The following is an 18,341-nucleotide window of genomic DNA, read 5'->3' on the forward strand; positions in this document are numbered from 1 at the left end:
GCGCCCAGCATACAAGACACACACCTTTAGTCTCCTGTTTGAAGGGGAACTAAAACTCACCTTGTGACCGCTGGAATTATGCCAGGCATTGTCTGTGACTGAATTGCATTGCTTTTCGGGCAGCTCAGTCACGTGGGCACATGACACACATGCAGCATGTGCGCACACTCACACACAAACACTGCACACACGCCCAGCACCCCCGCTCTGTGCACACACAAACACACGCACGTTCTGCTTCTCCAGAACCGTTCATGCCCAAGAGAGGGTAAAAGCTCGGTCAGGCTGAGCGTGTGTGGGGACAGCTTGCCAGGGCCTGCCCCCGGTATGCCAGCTCTGCTCGTTTTTCATAGTCACTTGCATCATTAAATTCACCCCCAAGCTGTAACAGAGAAAAAAATGAAACAGGAATTTGTGTCAGACTCCACTGGCAAACGTCTCACTGCACCCTGAGTTACAGAGGGCTGTTTCGGATAATGGTGCGGATGTGTTACCGTCACTCATCTCCCTCTTGCACCTTCCTCAGATGTATGGAGGTACGAAACTGCATGGAAAAAATCATGTACAAACCTCCAAGAAAGAAATGCAGCACGTTGGCTTTGGGGTAACACTCTCAAAACTTACCCGGGCTCCAAGGTTTGTGTAGTGGAGAAGGCCCCCTGGGTAGCAGCCCTGTTTCTTTTGTGCACCTTAATCATCATCCTGTCACATCATTTCTGGCCCCTGAGTGCCACATCAAAACCAGAGATCAAATTGCTAACCCTGCCCTCCTTTGTTTGATTCGCTGCCCTGCGGCTGCCTCCTGTACTGAGTATTGCGTAGCTGGGTATCCTCTTGAATCCCTAATAAATGCATGCGAATGATCAAATCAGGCACATGAGCCGTCTCTGTAGCAGGTCGAGCTGCTGTGGGTGCAGGTAGGGTAGAGACAAGTGCTGGAGCAGGGATTGTTCTTGGATTTATTTCCAAATCGCTCCTTCCTGTGCTATCTGAATGCCAGGCACACACATTTTCATTCTATGCCCTCCTGGGGCCTGGTGGGATCTCCATCCAGCTCCACACAACCACAACACACTCACTGCTGAGTCAAAACTCCCCCTAGCAACCGGAAGGGCCCTCCTGAGTCCAGTCCCCTGCTGTCACAGGCAGCCCTGCCACATAACCCTGTTCATAAATGTATCATTAACCACCATCGTAAAGCTGGTTAGCTGGTTGGCCCCACTGCTCCTACTGGGAGGCTGTTCCGCAGCCTCCATCCTTTGATGGTTAGGAACCATCTTCTCATTTCCAGTCTAAATTTATTCACGGCCAGTTCATTCTTGTGCCCACCCTGTCCTTCACTTAAACAGCACGTCTCCCTCCCTGGTGTTTACCCTGATGGGCTTACAGGCAGCAGCCGCATCCCTGTCAGCGTTGTGTTGCTAGGTTAAACCCGCCAAGCTCCTTGTCATCTTAGTAGCCCTTCTAGGTGTCCCTTCCAGTTCGAGTTCATCTTCCTCGGGGCCTGCTATATTAACAAAGGGTAATTCCAAAGCCATGCTACATGACCCCCAGTGTCAGCCTTCTCCCCTGTCTTGGATGCTCCACGGTCCCCAGGCCCTAGAGTCCTCTCCCCTTGTATTCGGGGAATGTCTAATGAGCCGTACCTGCCCCAGTGATTCGGCAGTACCTAGCCTGCTGCCCCAGGGGATCCGGCCATGCTGTCACACGGCCTCTCACACCCCACCAGGCAACTGGCAGGCTCAGCGCTGTGTGGTTATGGGTGATCAGGCAGGGAGTGGGGGCTCCTTGAGTTCTCAGTTTTTAGCTACAGAGCAAAAGGAAGAACTGAGGGGCATCACCCAGCTCCCGCAGGAGCAGATTCTGCAGCCCTGCAGAGACAAAGTGAATAATAACAACAACACTAGAGCCCAGCGAACCTGTACTGGGAAATCAGCAGGGCCTCTCTGAGCCCCTTCCCTTCAGAGTGAAACATGAAAAATGCATCTGAAGTAGCATGAAATGCTTTTAATGCTGAGGTCCCCTGGGACTGGAGCTGCTTCCATGCGAGACGGGGACACAGACTGCCAGGTCTGCATGTGCCACTGCCCGGCTGGCATCTGTTGTGGAGGTCCGGGTGCAGCAGGGCCCGGAAGCAGCCATCTTAGCTAGTCCTGCCTCTGCTTGCTTGGCTTTCACAGTCCTGTGAATTCTGAGGGGAAGGAAGTTTAGTGTCAGGGTCTGGCAATGGAAAGGGGCAAGAGAGCTGGAGAGTCTCCCTGGCCTATGGGCTCTGGCTTGGACACAGTGTATTTGCTCTCATTTGTGTCATGGGGCATGGAAGGAGAACAAATGAGAACTGGAAGGACCCTGGGCTTCTGCTTGTTATCTGGGCTCCTCAGTTCAGGCACGTCTGTGTGTGTGAGGGGGGAGGTGGCACCTCTGCATGCTGGGGCTGGGATGTTTCCATTGCAGATCCAGGAAGAGAGCCTAATGCCCCAAGCCCATAACCAGCTCAGAGGTTCCCCACAGACAGCACAAGCACTTGTTCCCTCCTTCTCCCATCCCCAGCTCTGCTTGGGCTCATCTAGGGAGGGAGCAGTGGGAATGCGCCAGACAAAGCGTACAACTGTCCTCTCCCCCTGCAGGCACATTTCCTTCAAGAGGCACCTGCCTCGGCAGATGCACGTGTCCAGCATGGACTATGGCACAGACCCGCCCCTTGAGGCCGAGCAGCCAACCAGCATCGGCAGGATTAAACCAGAGCTTTATAAGCAAAAGTCTGTGGACTCCGAGGACCCGGAGAAGGAGGCAGCAAAAACCTGTGGGAAAATAAACTTCACCCTCAAATATGACTATGAGAACGAGACGCTGATTGTGCGGATCCTCAAGGCCTTTGACCTGCCGGCCAAGGATTTCTGCGGTAGCTCAGACCCCTACGTCAAGATCTATCTCCTGCCGGACAGGAAGCGCAAGTTCCAGACGCGAGTCCACAGGAAGACTCTGAACCCCACCTTCGATGAGTCCTTTCACTTCCCTGTGCCCTATGAGGAGCTGACTAGCAGGAAACTCCACCTGAGTGTCTTCGACTTCGACAGGTTCTCCAGGCATGACATGATAGGGGAGGTTATCTTGGAGAACCTGTTTGAGGCCTCGGACATTTCCCGGGAAACCTCCATCTGGAAGGACATTCAGTACGCAACAACTGTGAGTATCTGCTGCAGAAGAGCCACGTTGGCCTTCAGATGGGTTGAGATCTATACAGATATTGTGCATCAATGTTGTATGCACTGTCTGTGCACATTAAACTGGATAGTGTGTCTAGCCACCCACACCAGGAGAGTGTGTGTCTTTGTCCTCTCTTCCCCCTCTGGCTGCTCCACACCAGTAATAAGAGTCTATTAGAGTAGCCAGCTAACGGAGTTTCTCCATTAGCACAAGTGAGAGGGTCTCGTACTTTTAGCACTGAAGACCCACGGTTTAAACTCCATCGATGATGACCCAAGCATAGTGGGGAGGGAGGCTGTTGTGCGCACAGGCCTGTCAGCTCTCATTTATTGCAGACCCCGTTCTAGCTTCACCTGCCCCATCTTGCTGTTATCTGCCTGTTCAGTACTGTGTGTTGTGCCTCACATGTGGTGAGTCACGTACTCAGTCCATGGTAGCTTGAAAGCTCTCAATGTCTGCCATGTGCATAGGATGGACATTAATAAATTACTCTGGAGGAACATCCTGGTCCTTCAGATCACTTACCTCCATTTTGAGAAGTTACACCGTCTTTATTTACTGGGTGACCTGTTTCCACATTATCAGAAAACATCATTTCTGAAACGTGTAGGAATTGCTAGGTTTCCTGGAGTATTTCTTTTTACCTTTTTGAAAAGTAACATTTTCAAGTCCTCTAAACAAAACAAATTAGCAAACAACTCCAACCTCCAAGCTGATCCTGCGTGGAAAATTCAAACAGAGACGCTCCAGCCATTATTATTGTTCAGTATTAATCTGGCTCTCTCAGAACCCCCTCGGAAATCTACGCCCAGAGGGATCAGCTGGAAGCATAACTTTTGTTTGCTTTTCGTTTAGGGGGTTGCATCATCATTTCACCTCTTTTAAAGTTCAACCAGAAGTTGTGGGATTAATCACTAGGTAAAATTCTATTCTGTGAGTTGTGCAGGACAGACTAGAGCATCGTCATGATCCCTCGTGGCTGTAAAATCTGTGAATCTGGGGATAAAATGTACAAATAGCGGCAGCTTCCTCATTCAGACACTGCCCTTAGCCCCGAGTGCACAGTCGGGGTTTTGTCTGACGGGGTAGTAGCCCATCAGCGCTGCCTGGCAGTGTCACTTCTCACTGCCCCCTGGCTATTGGTGGGGCTGGGCTGGTCACATGAGCTCTGGGAGTGTGTGTGTGTGTGTGTGTGTGTGTGTGTGTGTGTGTGTGTATGTGTGTGTGTGTGTGTGTGATGCTGACCAATGACTCACGCAGTGCTACCCTCATCCGCTCTTTGGCAGTGGAGCAGTTGCAGTAGTTCCCTCCCTTGTGCTGCACGGGGGAGAGTACCTGCAATAACGGTGATGGTGAGACAGGGGCAGCACAATGAACAATGGCCTGTAAGAGGCTGCAGTGTTAACCCCACGCCCTGTCAGCAGGTGATGATCCTGCTGGGAAATAAAGCCTATTGTGCTGGCTCACTGAAAAGGATGCTTATTACCCCCTGGGGATAAGAGGACATGGAGGTGGTTCTCTGCAGAGAAGATCTAGTGTGTGAGCTGAGCAGGCCGGAGGGAGGACCCTTAGGAGCAGCGGAGGCTGGAGACTGGAATTTTGGTGGGTGTTTTGAATTCCTTTAGTGAATGAAGTGGGGTGGTTCTGACCCATTGTGACTGGTCAGACTGTGGTTATGGCCAGTGGGGGGCGCCACCTGCCCACACTGGCTGCTCAGTTCAGAAGCGTGCACATTAACCCCCACATAAATCGCTGTATTTCTGCTCTTCCCATATCACCTCCAGGAGTGCCTGTTTGGAGATAGTGAGTCCTGAGGGCTAACAACAAACCAATCTGCTTTGTAGGTCTGGAAGCGACTTGCTCTTTTTCTGTCTCATGTCACAGCCTTATTTCTAAGGCTGCAGAATATGGGATTTCCATAGCCCTGTGGCCCAAAGCAAAGGCCCTGCCAACCCTGCCTGGCGATGAGCATATCCACCTGTCTGGCAAATGGAGTGAATGCTGTGTGTAATCCCGCCTGGAATTCCCTCAGGGTTATTTGGTCTCTCAGCTCTCTTGCTTTCTGCCCGGGGACTGAGTTCTTGCATAGCAATAGCTATTCCACAGGGGCCAGCAATATTAAAGGACGCCTGTTGGCACTGCTCCGGGACCTCTAGCAGTATTGCTCTCGCTCTCTAGCTACACCCCCATCTTGCCACTCGATTTCTGCCAACAATATCACTCCGTCATTGCACTGAATTCTGACCTTTCCTTGCATTCCCCTCAAGCTAGGGCTCTCCTTGACCTACAAGTGCCACCCATCTGCTGGCCACAGATACCAAGGGCTGGTGAGACCGCCCCTAGCTGTGCTCTGCCTGGGGAGGTGCAGTGCTGAGGGAAGGGAGAGAGCTGCACGTTGCTAATGCAATTGCCGGACAGCCCAGCATGTGTCCAGAGCTGGAGTTTGACTCTTCTGCGTAGGAAAGGATGGAGTGAGCTGAACTGAGCAGTCAGTCCCCTGAAGTGTTTCTGAGGCCAGGGATAGGTGAGGCGTTGCGGTTCCTGTTTGACTCTGGACTCCATCCCATCACACTGCCGGTTCTGACCCTGACACGCTGGCACCAGAGACTTGTTTGTCTGGATTCCCAAAGACAGAGCCCTTGGGAGCCAGGGCTGCCTGTAGCTGTACCAAACCGGTGTGTGGCTGCGGGTCTCAGGTACTGACGTGCACCCCCGGTGTGTGGCTGTGGGTCTCAGGTACTGACGCAGCATCTGGTAATCTGTGGTGCATTTATCTTCACACCAGCCCATGTGCAGGGGGGGAGCTGAGGCACAGAACGGCTGAGTGACTTGCCCAAGGTCACATGGGGAGTCTGTGGTAGAGCAGGGACTCCAGATCTCCAAGTCCTACACTAGTGCCTCCTCACTGGGAGACCCTCATGCTCTGGCTGCCTCCGGCAACATTGTCTGCATGGAGATTGGGCGTATTTGCACCCAGGTGGCCCCTGCACTTGCTGTTTGCAGCTGGGACACTCACTAGGCAGAGTTCTGCGGGATCCTCTTTGTTCCCACTTCCTCTTGGATTTCAGTTCAGCCAGTTTCAGAGAAATCCAGGACCTGTGATCAGGTCCTTCCGCACTGCCCTGCTGGTGCTAATCCTGAACGGTCCCGCGGCCTGGGCTTCACCTAAAACTCAGGTCAGCCTCCCTATGTCACTCAGGGCTGTGCAGAATGTCCCGTCCGGATGGCCATAGTTAGGTCGACCTAATCCCTGGTGGGGATGTGGCTAGGTGGGCAGAAGGATTCTTCTGTCAATCTAGCTCCAGTCTCTAGGAGAGGTGGATACCTATGTTGGTGGAGGCGTCTACACGACAGCACAACATCTGCGCCGCTGCAGCACCATGACTGTGCCACTTGTGGCAGCTGTAGTGCAGACATACCCTCAGTGTGGACTTGGAACCTGGTGTGTGTGTGCGCGCGTGTTGTGCATGGTGTCTGTGTGTGCGCATTGCAGTGCACTGATTCTGTGCACTGTTCAGGGGCGATGTGATTGCTCATAACTGACAGCTGTCAATGGGCTGCCTGCTACTCGGTTCCGAACAGGGGCGTTTTTAGAACAATGCCTATGATGACTGTTTCTCTGACAAGAGTATTTTGTTGAGCAGTTGAGGATCTGATCCAATGAACAACAGGCACCAGTCGAGCCAGACGCTCCCCAGCCCACCCAAAACACCAGCCCTTTTTTGTTTATCTTCTTCCATCGTCCTTCTATTTCGGCACTTAGTACTCCCGCCCCCGGCACTTGCAGTACTGTCCCTGAATCTACTTCTTAGTGCTACTCCAGTCACTTGCTCCAAAGTTTGTTCAGTTTGTGAGTCTCCTGGCTCAGGCCTATACAGTTTTGCATAGATTCTGTGGTGAATTTCCTGGTCCCAGGGTGTGCAGTCTAAACCTGCCTTGCTCATCAGTTATTTGACATGACTAGTGTATTGGAGACTTAAGACACAGAAGTGTTCTTTTGCTGATTTAATGTTTCTAACTTCAAATCACTACTAGGGAATAGGTCCCTGCTTTGAAATCCTAATACCAGCTTTGCACTCCAGACATTGCTATGAAATTGCTTGCTTTTCCCACTGTGAGAACATGCTTCGATTTCTCTGTGGCCACAGCTGGGGTTCTCTAGCTAATCTTTACCTACCGGACAAAAAGAGTTGATTAGGTCATTTCGTAGCCAGAGTCTGCCCTTACTCCCCACAGGCTGAGCCAGCTGGCTTGAGGCTGGATTGAATTTAATTTTCGAATGGCTTTGAAAGGCTCTTCCTTATTAAATGTTCCTTATAAGAGGGAGTTTAAACAAAACCACTGAAATGGGTAGTTAAGAAATTTGCCAGATTAACTGTCTTGTTTGAGATTGAAGTCCTTTGTGTACTGGGCTGCTTTGGAAGGGTATCTGTTATCTTTAAGGATCATCACATGCAGGCTTTATCTTTCATCCTTGAAATCCTTCCTATTGTACTTGCACTGGATAAGACCGTAGCAGTTCCTACAGCCCTGGAGCAAAGACTCATTATTTCGGTGTGAAACTCCACATTTATCATTAGAATGGTGGAGCTGTCGTGCATGTTGCAAACATCTCCATAACATTGTAATTATTGCTAAAAATCCACAGCTCACATTGCTTATTTACTGAGGCTGGCTTATTGCAAGGAATAGTAGCCATAACTGGCATAACAAATATGCATCAGGTCTCAGGCAGCAGTAGCCCTGGGATGCTAGCATTTGGCCTAAATGAAGTTCTTAATATTCTCATTTCGTGATGCAAACAACAAGGCCAGGCTTAGCTTCTGTTAATGTGACACCCATGTTTAAGCCATTCCTGACACCTAGAAGAGAGAGGTAATATGTATAGACTGCTTGAGAAAGCTTTTCCCAAAAGCATATTCAGTGGCTGGCGCGCTGGGCTGCTGTTGCTCACAGACCCTTGTGAACCATAGATCACTTGCAGTTCTAGGTGCAAGTTATTTAACAGGGCTCTGCTGTGACTACCAGAGGCAGGTGGCTCCTTACCCTTACCTGGACATAATGGACTAGGGCAATTCTGGGGTAGGAAGCTGAGGTGCAGCCCAATTGAGGAGGAAGGCTTAAACCTAACTCTGTTATTCATTTCTTTGGTAATAAAGCCAGCCCTGGTTGGGACAGGCATCCGCTAGCACACTGGTCAGCGCTTCGGAGCTGAGGCAGATGATATGGGATTTTTATAGCGCCTTCCAGCATGAAATCTGAAAAATACAACACAGTTAAAGAACATCAAAGCCCAGAAAGAAAAGGTATTTTTCTTTCCTTTTCTCCAGAAGAAGGAAAACAAGTTTCCTCTTTATTGTAAAAGTGTCAGAGGGGAATGAAAGGACGGGATCGGCAGTGGAGAGGGTCTGTGACAATGCCAAGTGTGTAGTTTGTATTTGACTGTGGAGCAGAGATCAAGGTTGGGTGTGTAGGAAGTGGTAAGGGCTTTCTCATGGGAGAGAGAATGGGGTTAGCTAATGGTAGGTACAGGTCTATCGCATCTTATGCACATTTAACATGCGCAATTTCAACTTTACGCGGTCAGCAAAAACAAAACAAAAACAAAAAAAGAGAAAAACAACAGTTTTAATACTATACCTGTAGTGTGGGCGATTTCGCCCGCCATTGAACTCAATGGGGTTTTGGCTATATGCGGTTTTCGCTTTACGCACTAACCGCGGAACGGAACCCCTGCGTAAGATGAGACAGACCTGTACCGAACAAGCAGAGAATGCCTAACAGAGGGATTATTAAAGGACGAGCTGTGAAGGGGTCATATTGGCTGCGGGGTGAGCAGAGCAGGCTATGCACAGACAGGAGCATCTAGCAAGCCTCACAGAACTCCCCCAGGACAGTATGGGACAATTGCTTGGCTCTGTCCTGCCATCCTCTCCCGATCACATACATGGTCCCATTCATTTCCATGGGAGTGCTGCAGGCACTGGTCTGCCGTAGCCAGTTGTAACTACCCAGGTCCACTTCTGTTTTAGCAGAAAGTGGGAAGATAAATGAGGTTCTCCATCCTACAGTACCAGCAAAGGCTTGAGCTGCGAAGAATGTATTAGTTTGTTCATGTAGGTGGAAAAGCAGAATGTGCCCAAAGGAGGATGTACAGCCATTCAGACAGTGCCACTGCTAAGCAGCTCCTGAATGAATGAACTGTAGCTTACGAACCTGTGAGCCATTCTGGTCTCGGTGTTTGCAAAGCTTGTTGATCCAGCCTCTCCGCTAACTCTGCTGAGCTGCTGACGTGAAGTTAGGAAATGGCCCAGTGTCTCAAATGTGCAGGCAACTCATCCATCCAGTAGGGCCCTTCTCACTCGTCTCGTTTGTGGTAACAGAGTAAAACCCTCCGGACCATGCTCCCAGTCAGTGCTGGTAGGGCCGGGTCCATGCCCTGTGCAGCTTCTCGCAGGGCAAGGAGAGGAGAAGGTGCTTTTCGGATGCTCTCTCATTCTAAAGGAGATCTCTTCTAGCATCTGTGTCCATGGCCTCCTGCTAGAGCTGCTCCCAAGTGAGCCCTTTGACTAATGCATGGAATGAATCAAGGCCAGCACTGTGCTCTGCCCAAATGAGCAGTCACTGGTGTGCTGCACAATCCAATCAGGCGCACAGAACCAGAACCAAGCACAGACGCTTTCCCACTTATTATTTGTCTGCTTGGGCATGATAACAAATGGTCCGAGCCAGAATGGCTGTTCCCCAGTATTTGTGTGTAAACTCTTTGCTAACCCCCGTCGCCTCCTGCTGGGTTCCGGTGTGCGCTGCGTGGGTGGAGCTGCAGTGGCTGATGCAGATGTACTGTTACCGATCGCAGTGCTGGGGTAGTGTCAGTGCTTGCGAGGCTGTTCCAGGGACGTGGTGCAGAGCACTTTCCTGCAGTAGGGCTTTTTCTGAGCTCTTTGGGATCTGTAAGGCACAGGGCCAGGTAATTTCCTGAATCTCACTTTTTGGCTGCTGAGCTTGAGACATCTTCAGGGAACCTGATTTTCACCTGCCCCAGGGTCTCACACTGGCCCCCCCAAAGCTAAGGAATTATAATTACCAGTCGCAGGTGACAATCTTGCTCAGTGACCACATTGGCAGATCTTACAAGGAACCCTGGGGAAGCTTTGTTAGTATTAATTAGTTATAGGGCACCATAAAGCATATGGACTGGGCTGGTTCCCAGACACACACGGGAAGGACTGGGCTGGGCTCTGAGTAACATTCCTCTCTATCTACACAGAACTCTTGCCCAGATTTTATTCTGAAGCCTCCTTGGACTCGGCAGGCGAGATGGGGCTAAACGAGAGCCAGAGCATGCTCCCCTCTCCCTCCCCCAGAGCACACCCTGACATTTGGCATAGTTTGGGTTCACAGCTGGATCCAGACTCCCCAGCTGGAGTAATACACAGTGTTATCCTTTTACAGGAATCAATTTGGCAATTTCCCTTTCAAGATCTCCATTTGCCCAGAAAGCAGGCCCTGCTAAGTCTTGTAATGCCCGGATGTGTCAGTGGGGTTCTATGGTCTCTGATAGGTGCCTTCAACTGCAGTCTGTAAGAACCTTCACCTCCAGCTACTGACTCACAGAAGGGTGTGAAATTCTACCTTGGAAAACAACAACAGAAAAAACTCATCCCCGTTGAATTCTTCCAGCCAAATGTCTCACTAATCTGTATAGACAAGAGCAAGTGCTTTGACACCTATGCAGTAAGAGGGCTTGGGAGCTACCTTGAGCCACCGAGCCAGAGGATCAGTACAAGCGGTGATCGCTAAGCTCTGTGTAGGGAGCCGGGCCCCAGTGAGGGGTTTCTGAGGGATGTAAGTGATGTAGCGAATGGGGGCTGCTGTCATAGACCCGTTCCTCAGCACAATTAGGGGGTGCTGCTGCAAGTCGGGTATTACTGAGCTGCCCTTTGCATGTTCTCAATTACAGTCCAAATTTATCCTGGCAATCCCGACATGCGCGGGGGCTGCTTTGTGCAGCTGTGAATTCCTGGCACCACGTCTGGTGCAGGAATATACTATCTGATCTGACCCTTCTGATGGCAGCACGATATCCAGTCAGTCAGCTCCACCAGATCCCTTGGGGTAGAATCGATGGCCGTGACACCAGGCTGTGACGTAGAGCCGAGCTTGGTTCTCTCAGGAGGAGTTCACTTTCAGGAGCAGAGCTGGTGCGGTGCATTAAAATTCACAAGCTCTAAAGCCTGTCCGTACAACCTGGGAGGAGGAAGGTTTAAAGCCTTGCTCACATTTTCTCCAGTATTTGCTGGGTTGGCTCCTAGCATTTCCCCCCCATCTCGGCTGCATGGAGGGTCAGAGCCTGAGTGGGCGCCTCTTTAATGTGTGGCTAGCTCTTTGCTGTCAGCGAGGAGCAGCTGGGCCTGTGCCCACCGGTGCCCAGGAAGAATGGGTCTGCGTAGCTGTCCGACTCCTAGCGGTGCCATGTGCCAAGTTAGACGTTCTCCAGTCCATGCTCCTTACCCTCGTTACACCAAGCTCCGCGGGCGCAGATTGAAATAAACCAGTAGAGAGGAGACAGGCCCGGCGAGCCTGAAACAGCCCCTGCCTGGCCAGCCAGGCGCAGGAGTCCCTTTGTCTGTCCGAATGTTGCCGCATGCCCTCCCCATATCATGCTGTGTCTGGAGGGACGGCGGGAACCTGGAGCCCCGATCACAGGGAGCACCTGGGCTTTGCATGGGGGGCGTCTCTGCTTTGACTTGGCAATTGCATGGGGTTAGGGGTCGAGCTCTGTCGAACACCCCCTTGAACCATAAACCAGCGGCTGTGGAGCTGCAAGGGACCCCCTGAGCTCTCGCCTGGGGCTGGGTACACGGAAGCCACAGGGCAAAGCCCGAGGGCAGAGCAGGCACAACTCCCCCACTAGCACCCACTGTGTGGAGGGAAGTTGCTGGGGCGTTCCATTGTCCCTGCAGGGGGGGTGGGGAAGCTGCCATTAAATGACTTCTTAGCACAATATTCTAACTGAAGCACCAAGTTATCCTGCTGCATCACGAGAATTAATGATAAGAGGAAGCTCTGGGCCCAGAGATAGAAAATCCTGTGGCAAAATCCCCAAGGGGCCATGTTCCCCGTCCCCCCTCCACTACGCAGGGGCCAATGGTTCCATGGCAGCGCCCGCTGGGTCTCTCCCAGGGCCTCTTGCCCTCTGTCCCTCACAACCCTGGGGCAGCTCCAGCTCCTTGCAGGTGCCCAGGTGCTTCTCCGTGCAAGGCTGGTCCCTTCTAGAAGGGGCTACCCCAGAGGGTACAGACACCCCATGGCCATGTTGTCTGTCCCCAGCCTGTAGCACCTCAGCTGCAGTGCGTTAGTGACGGGGAGATGGTGGGACGTGCCCCTGGCGGTATTGGGGCAGCAGGGTTTATGGGTGCCCAGCTGTGTATTACTCTCTGAGCTCACTGGCTTATGGTCTAGGGACCAGATGTTTAATAAAAATGCCATTGAATGAAGGCAAAGTCTCTTGCCTGTGGCGTGGGTGGTGCTGGGTGGAGGGGCAGGCAGACACCCTTATACTTGCCCAGTCTGACCACTGTTTGCACAAAACTGGAGCTAACATGAATGAAACGTTACCCCTGGGCAGAGGGCTTAAGGGGGACTTATGTGGTGAGTAGGTCTTGTTCTGACGCTCTGCACAGGGGAGGGTTTCACTTTACAAGATGAAAAATAAAGCAATGGTATTGATGAGTGCCCTTCTCTGGTGCCTTTCTCTTTGCATATGTTCATCAGCACATGCTCTGTTGTATTCATACAGTGGCCAAAGTCTGTGCAATGAGCTTTGCAGTCATATAAACCCTACACCCTGTAGCGCTTACCCTGCAGCTGGGGGTAGGACGCAGCAAGTGAAGCAAAAGACTCTGCAGGGTGAGAGGGGAAATAAATAACACTGCCTGGTTTAAATGGGGAAAACAGAATAACATTCTTAATAGAACATCCCCCCAGGGAGCACAGGTTCAGTGACTCTGCCGAGGAACGGGCAGAGCGGTGGAGGTAGTTTGCTGGGCACTCTTGTTACAGGTTAGAAAGTATCTTAGCCTCAGAGACTATAATTAAAATCAGAGTTCCATTCTCTTCAGTGGGAGGTTTGCTGAGTATCAAAGAATCACATAACTCCACTGGGGTTCCTCAACAAAAATACTTAATATTTATTAAACCGAGGAAAGTTTTCCACAAGTGAAAGCAGACTTCAGTAGTTCTCCCTCTTAATCATACAGTCCTAAGAACTCAGTGGATGTGTGGACTAGGAAAGACTGACACTTTAACCAGATTCCTGTTCCAAACATCCTATCGGAGGTACGCTGAAGAGCTATATAGTTTGCAGGAGTCAGGGATGTTCAGTGCAGAAGGTGATGTGAAGCACGGTATGCAGACTGCGGATGGGCAGGCATGTATATCTGAACCTGAATACACAGCCCTGATACTGCTCTCACTCCTGTCAAGTTGGAGATGCAATACGCACAAGCTCTACTTTAGTTTAGGATGCCATGTTTTATGTTTCTAGAAATACCTTGACTGCATTCTGTAATATAACAGATACACACTATTGTCCTTTCTTCTCCTCTTTCTGGAAGTGTCCCTCCCCCTCAAACCCACTTGCGGAAATCTGCTCTAAATCACACAGCTGAGCAACTACTCAAGACATTCATTTTAATCCCACTCTACTTGAATACATCATTTCATAGCCTCTCTGTGGGAAAAAATAAACTCCGCCCCATAGATTTACTGTTGTGATGAAGAGCCGCAGAGCATATGGTGTAGCCACCCTGTGTCTCCTCACCTCATTCAAAAAGAAAAAGGAAACAAAAGAGGAGTAGATTATCAGATGTAACTCTTAGTGAGCTTGGGAACATTAAAGTAGAGAATGACTCTTCCCAAGAACTAATGACTAATACAGCTGTAACAATGATTAGCGTAGCTAATGGAATTAAGAGCCAAGCCATTACATTGCCTTGAGAGAGAGTAAAGCTGCTAGCAGGACAGCCTAAGTCTTCACTGAATGCAGATGATATCGCACAGGATAACGGGAATAGAAACTAGCAACATTTCTGCAAGTGTCTAAGCACTTAGGCAGCATTGTTCATTCGTATTCTCTCTCTGAGCTCAGCGCCCTCACTCAGAAGCAGCTATTATTTTCAAGCTATCTGCCTGTCTCATCTCTCTGGCTGGGAGCAGTTGGACTTCAGTCAAGACCCTGAAGTCACAGAGATTCTAAAAGCTGCAGATGATATGCAGGGAACTCTGATGCTTTAATGAGGCCCCTTGTTAATATTCTGGGAAGCTAGAAATTCAGCTCCCAATGGACTTGTAAGTAGGTGCTAAGGATAGGGCAATAGAATAGGTGAAAACACCATTACTGGGTTGTATCTCATTGACAGTGAGATTGGGACTACGATGTTTTTGTCATGCCATTAGACTAAGCTGTGTTTGTCATTTTGAAGGGAATGGTCTTTAGGAGAGTTGGTATTTTAAGACGAGAGAGATCCTGGAGGGAGCTCTGAATGGATTGGTATATCAAACACTTTTACAAGCAACTTGCATCTTTTGTGACAGTATGTCTTTAGATTCTTACAAGTCTAGTCATACATCCCCTCTATCCAGAAAGCGTTTAGCTGTCACTGCTTCTTTCATACTCTTCGTGTTTGAAAAGATTTGGGATTTATTTGCTAGTCAAGAGAAGTCTAGTGCCAAGAACCAATACTTCAATACATCACTCATTAGTATTCTGCACCTCTAAGTGCAATAAATATCTAATCTTTTGCCAGAGAAAGAGTGGGAAATCATTTGGCATAAATCACATGCATCAACAAGACCTAGTCCTCTAACACATGGGCATTTTACCTTTCCCCAATGCAGATACTTCTCTTGCTAGTTCTGTCACTTGGATACTAACAGCTGCAATTTCAAGAGATAATTTTATCGCAATGGAAGGAACCAAATACCCCTTCTGCAAGGATAAATGGATTGTATGCCCTATGCATGAAATAAGCAAACTTGTAACCATGCTCTGTATATGTTTGGGGATTTTTCTGCTTAGTTCAGAGTATAATGTTTTTCCGCAGCCTGAGCAATACCAATCTGTTTATAAACTCAGTTTGGCTTCACTTTTTCTTTAATTTCCCATGAGCAGGACAGCGATACACACCAGACTATGCTATTAGAAGGTGTCACGGGGTGGGCTGGGCCTGCAAAGGGTGTTAAGAGCTGTGTGTAAAGAGCTGCACACAAGAATCCCCATTTGCTGTGCGCAACAACACGTGGTATTGGTCCTAGAAACCCCAGGAGCTGTGCTACGTGTTCCTGAGCCCCAGCTACTGGCACCGTATCTGTTAACTAGCTAGTTACATATATAGCCATCCTAGAGTGACCAGACAGCCCAATTTTAGGGGCTTTGTCTTATATAGGATGCTATTATTCCCCCACTTCCCATTTTTCACCCTAAGCACTCCGCTCATTTATAGAGCACTCACAACAAGGGGTTAAAACCCCAATGCAGCCTGCAGCTAGATCAGGTGACTGGGTCATGTGACAGCAGCCTGGAGGCAGAGCTACTATAAAAGGCAGACTTTTCCACAGGAGCAGAGATTTGAGAGGTGGCTCTCTGGCAGTGAGGACTGTGTTTGGCTTAGGGAGAGTCAAGAACTATCAGGAGTGGGGGGAGAGGAGTCTGTGACTGCAACTCAGTGCAGTAAAGTGGATTATTTGTGCTGGGAAAGGAAGAGTTTGCACCTGGCATGGCTGAGCAAACTGATTACATTAGTCTTGTGTTATGTCCTAATTAAGGGGAAGGGGGAGGGGGGGAATGTGAGTAGGCTGCATGCAGGTCAGTGGAGAGTCAGATAGGGTTACCATACGTCCGGATTTTCCTGGACATGTCCGGCTTTTTGGGCTCCAAATCCCCGTCCGGAGGGAAATCCCAAAAAGCCGGATATGTCCGGGAAAATCGGGACATGCGGGGCCGAGCCGGGGGCCGGGCCAGCGGTGCCGAGCCGGGGGCCGGGGACCGGCAGTGCTGGGCGGGCCGGTGGTGCTCGGCCGGGGGCTGGCCCGGGGCCGGCACCCCAGGGCCCGAGCCGACCCAGGCTGGAGACGCCGGGGGGGGCCAGACTGGGCCACGCCTCCTCCCCCCACCTCCCCTTTACCTGCTTCAGGCTTCCCGCGAATCAAATGTTCGCGGGAAGCAGGGGAGGGGGCGGAGTTGGGGCGGGGACGTTGGGGAAGGGGTGGAGTTGGGGCGGGGGCGGGGCCCCGTGGAGTGTCCTCCTTTTGGACACTCAAAATATGGTAACCCTAGCGGAAGTGCCTTTGAGAGTATGCCTGGGGAGCACTGGGGATGGGATAGGGAATAGATGCAGACCTCTAGGATTACATTTGAATCTGGTCTGGGAGGCCTGTAACTGTCTGACAGCTCTTTAGGGGCCTCACTCCAGATCTTACTAAACATCACAAACCCACAAGCACAGCTGGCACTAATGACCTCCTTACTGGTAGCCTCAGAGGAGAGACTAAAAATTGAATGTACTATGGCAACTTAAGTCTCCTTTCTCTCACCATTTCAGGGTAACTGCCCCTGAATTTCCCTCCTCCATGGCTCACTGCAGGAGTTCCCAGGCAGTCTCAGATCTCCAACCATCACCTGCCTGGGCACTGGGCAGGGACACCTGCCCCTCTTCTTCTGATGGAGGGCTTGTAAGGCTGCACAGCTTCCTGCCTTACATTGTGATAGCCCTTAATCCCATCCTGTGCTTGATCCACTAGGTCCCACAGCCTCCCAAGTGTAAGTGGGGGTGATTCGCTCATGGTGACACAACAGGCCAATGGCAGAGTGAGGACTAGAACCCAGAGCTCCTGATTGCCAGTCCTGTGCCTGCCCCATTGGCCCACCCTGCCTTCAGTAGGACACCCAGCCCACAGCCTGAATAGTCACTGTAACAAGTTCAGTATAAAGTCAACACCAAGTGGCTTGTGTCTGGCCTATGCAGAGGTCAGGCTGGGAGCATGTAATGGTCCCAGAACTCCATAGCAACGCTACTGCCTTGCTGCCCCTCAGAGGAAGGCCCTCCTGCAGGTCCTGTCAAGCTCAGCATAGCTACAGCCTCTCTGAGCAGCATCACAAGGCCAAGGCCATCATGTTCGTCTAGTAGCTGAGCCAATTATGCCACATGAAGGTTTCTGTCATTCCCTCCCCTCCCCATTCAACTGTATTAAGAACTTAAAAGTTTACTGACTTGTGTGCTGTAACCTGAGGGGAATCTGGATGCTTAATATTCTTGGATAAACAAAACCTTCGGTTTCTATTAAAAGCTTTGCCTATTGACTTTGTCACTTGCCTACAAGGGTTTTCTCCTCTGGGCTCTAAGTGTCCATATGCAGAGCAGAAGCATTTGCTCTGACCAAGGGAGGAGGTAGAACGTGGCACAAAAGATCTGCGGACTAGAGACATTTTAAAATGGTTTGTATGATACGTTTGCAGTGCGTTAGTAACAGCTCTCATTCCTTCACCTTTATATTCAGGATGACTGTTTGCTTCAATTAGGCAAAATAACAAGATTGTTTCATGCATTCCAAATAGAGTTGCCAATTGTAGTTGGACATATTCCTGGAGGCTTCATCACATGACATAATCTTTAATTAATTCCAGGGGACTACAGGACAACCCTGGAGGATTGGCAACCCTAATTCCAAATCTTTCAGTTGGTTTGGCTGTTTTAAATACTTAGGAGCTGTTTCTAGACTTTGCTCTTTGTCTCCTCCCAAGGAGGAAGCATTTTACAGGAAGGGGAAGTCCTTCCTGCAGGCACGGTACATTGCATTGAGTATTATTGTTTGTCTGGCATCTGTAGGTGAGACCAAAGAAAACCGATTGGAAGACTAATGTTCAGGTAGGCCCAAAGAAAGTTGGATTAAAGTTTCTGGGGTTTTAGGTTAGATTTCAATTCCACAGCATAAGAAGGACTGAGTGCTTTATTGAATGTCTGCCAGCATGCACGATGGCAACCCAAGAGCTTGACAGTCTCGGCGTTTTGAAACACGAGCATTTGTTTCCTTCCCAACTGGCCTGGAATCAGGAATCTTTGTGACATTAAAGA

At 50.2% G+C, this 18,341-nt stretch overlaps 1 protein-coding gene across 8 annotated transcripts in view; it reads left to right on the forward strand.

Moving 5' to 3' along the window:
• SYT6 (synaptotagmin 6) overlaps positions 1-18,341 on the forward strand; it is an 83,371-nt gene that overhangs the window by 39,916 nt on the left and 25,114 nt on the right. For all 8 annotated transcript variants that reach the window (XM_008171664.4, XM_065591407.1, XM_008171661.4 and 5 more), the window contains one exon: positions 2,628-3,186. In XM_008171664.4, coding sequence (XP_008169886.1) covers positions 2,628-3,186 — 559 coding nt within the window. The remainder of the gene's footprint in view (positions 1-2,627; positions 3,187-18,341) is intronic.

The sequence above is a fragment of the Chrysemys picta genome, chromosome 4 (genome assembly GCF_011386835.1).
Source record: "Chrysemys picta bellii isolate R12L10 chromosome 4, ASM1138683v2, whole genome shotgun sequence".
Lineage (NCBI taxonomy): Eukaryota > Metazoa > Chordata > Testudines > Emydidae > Chrysemys > Chrysemys picta.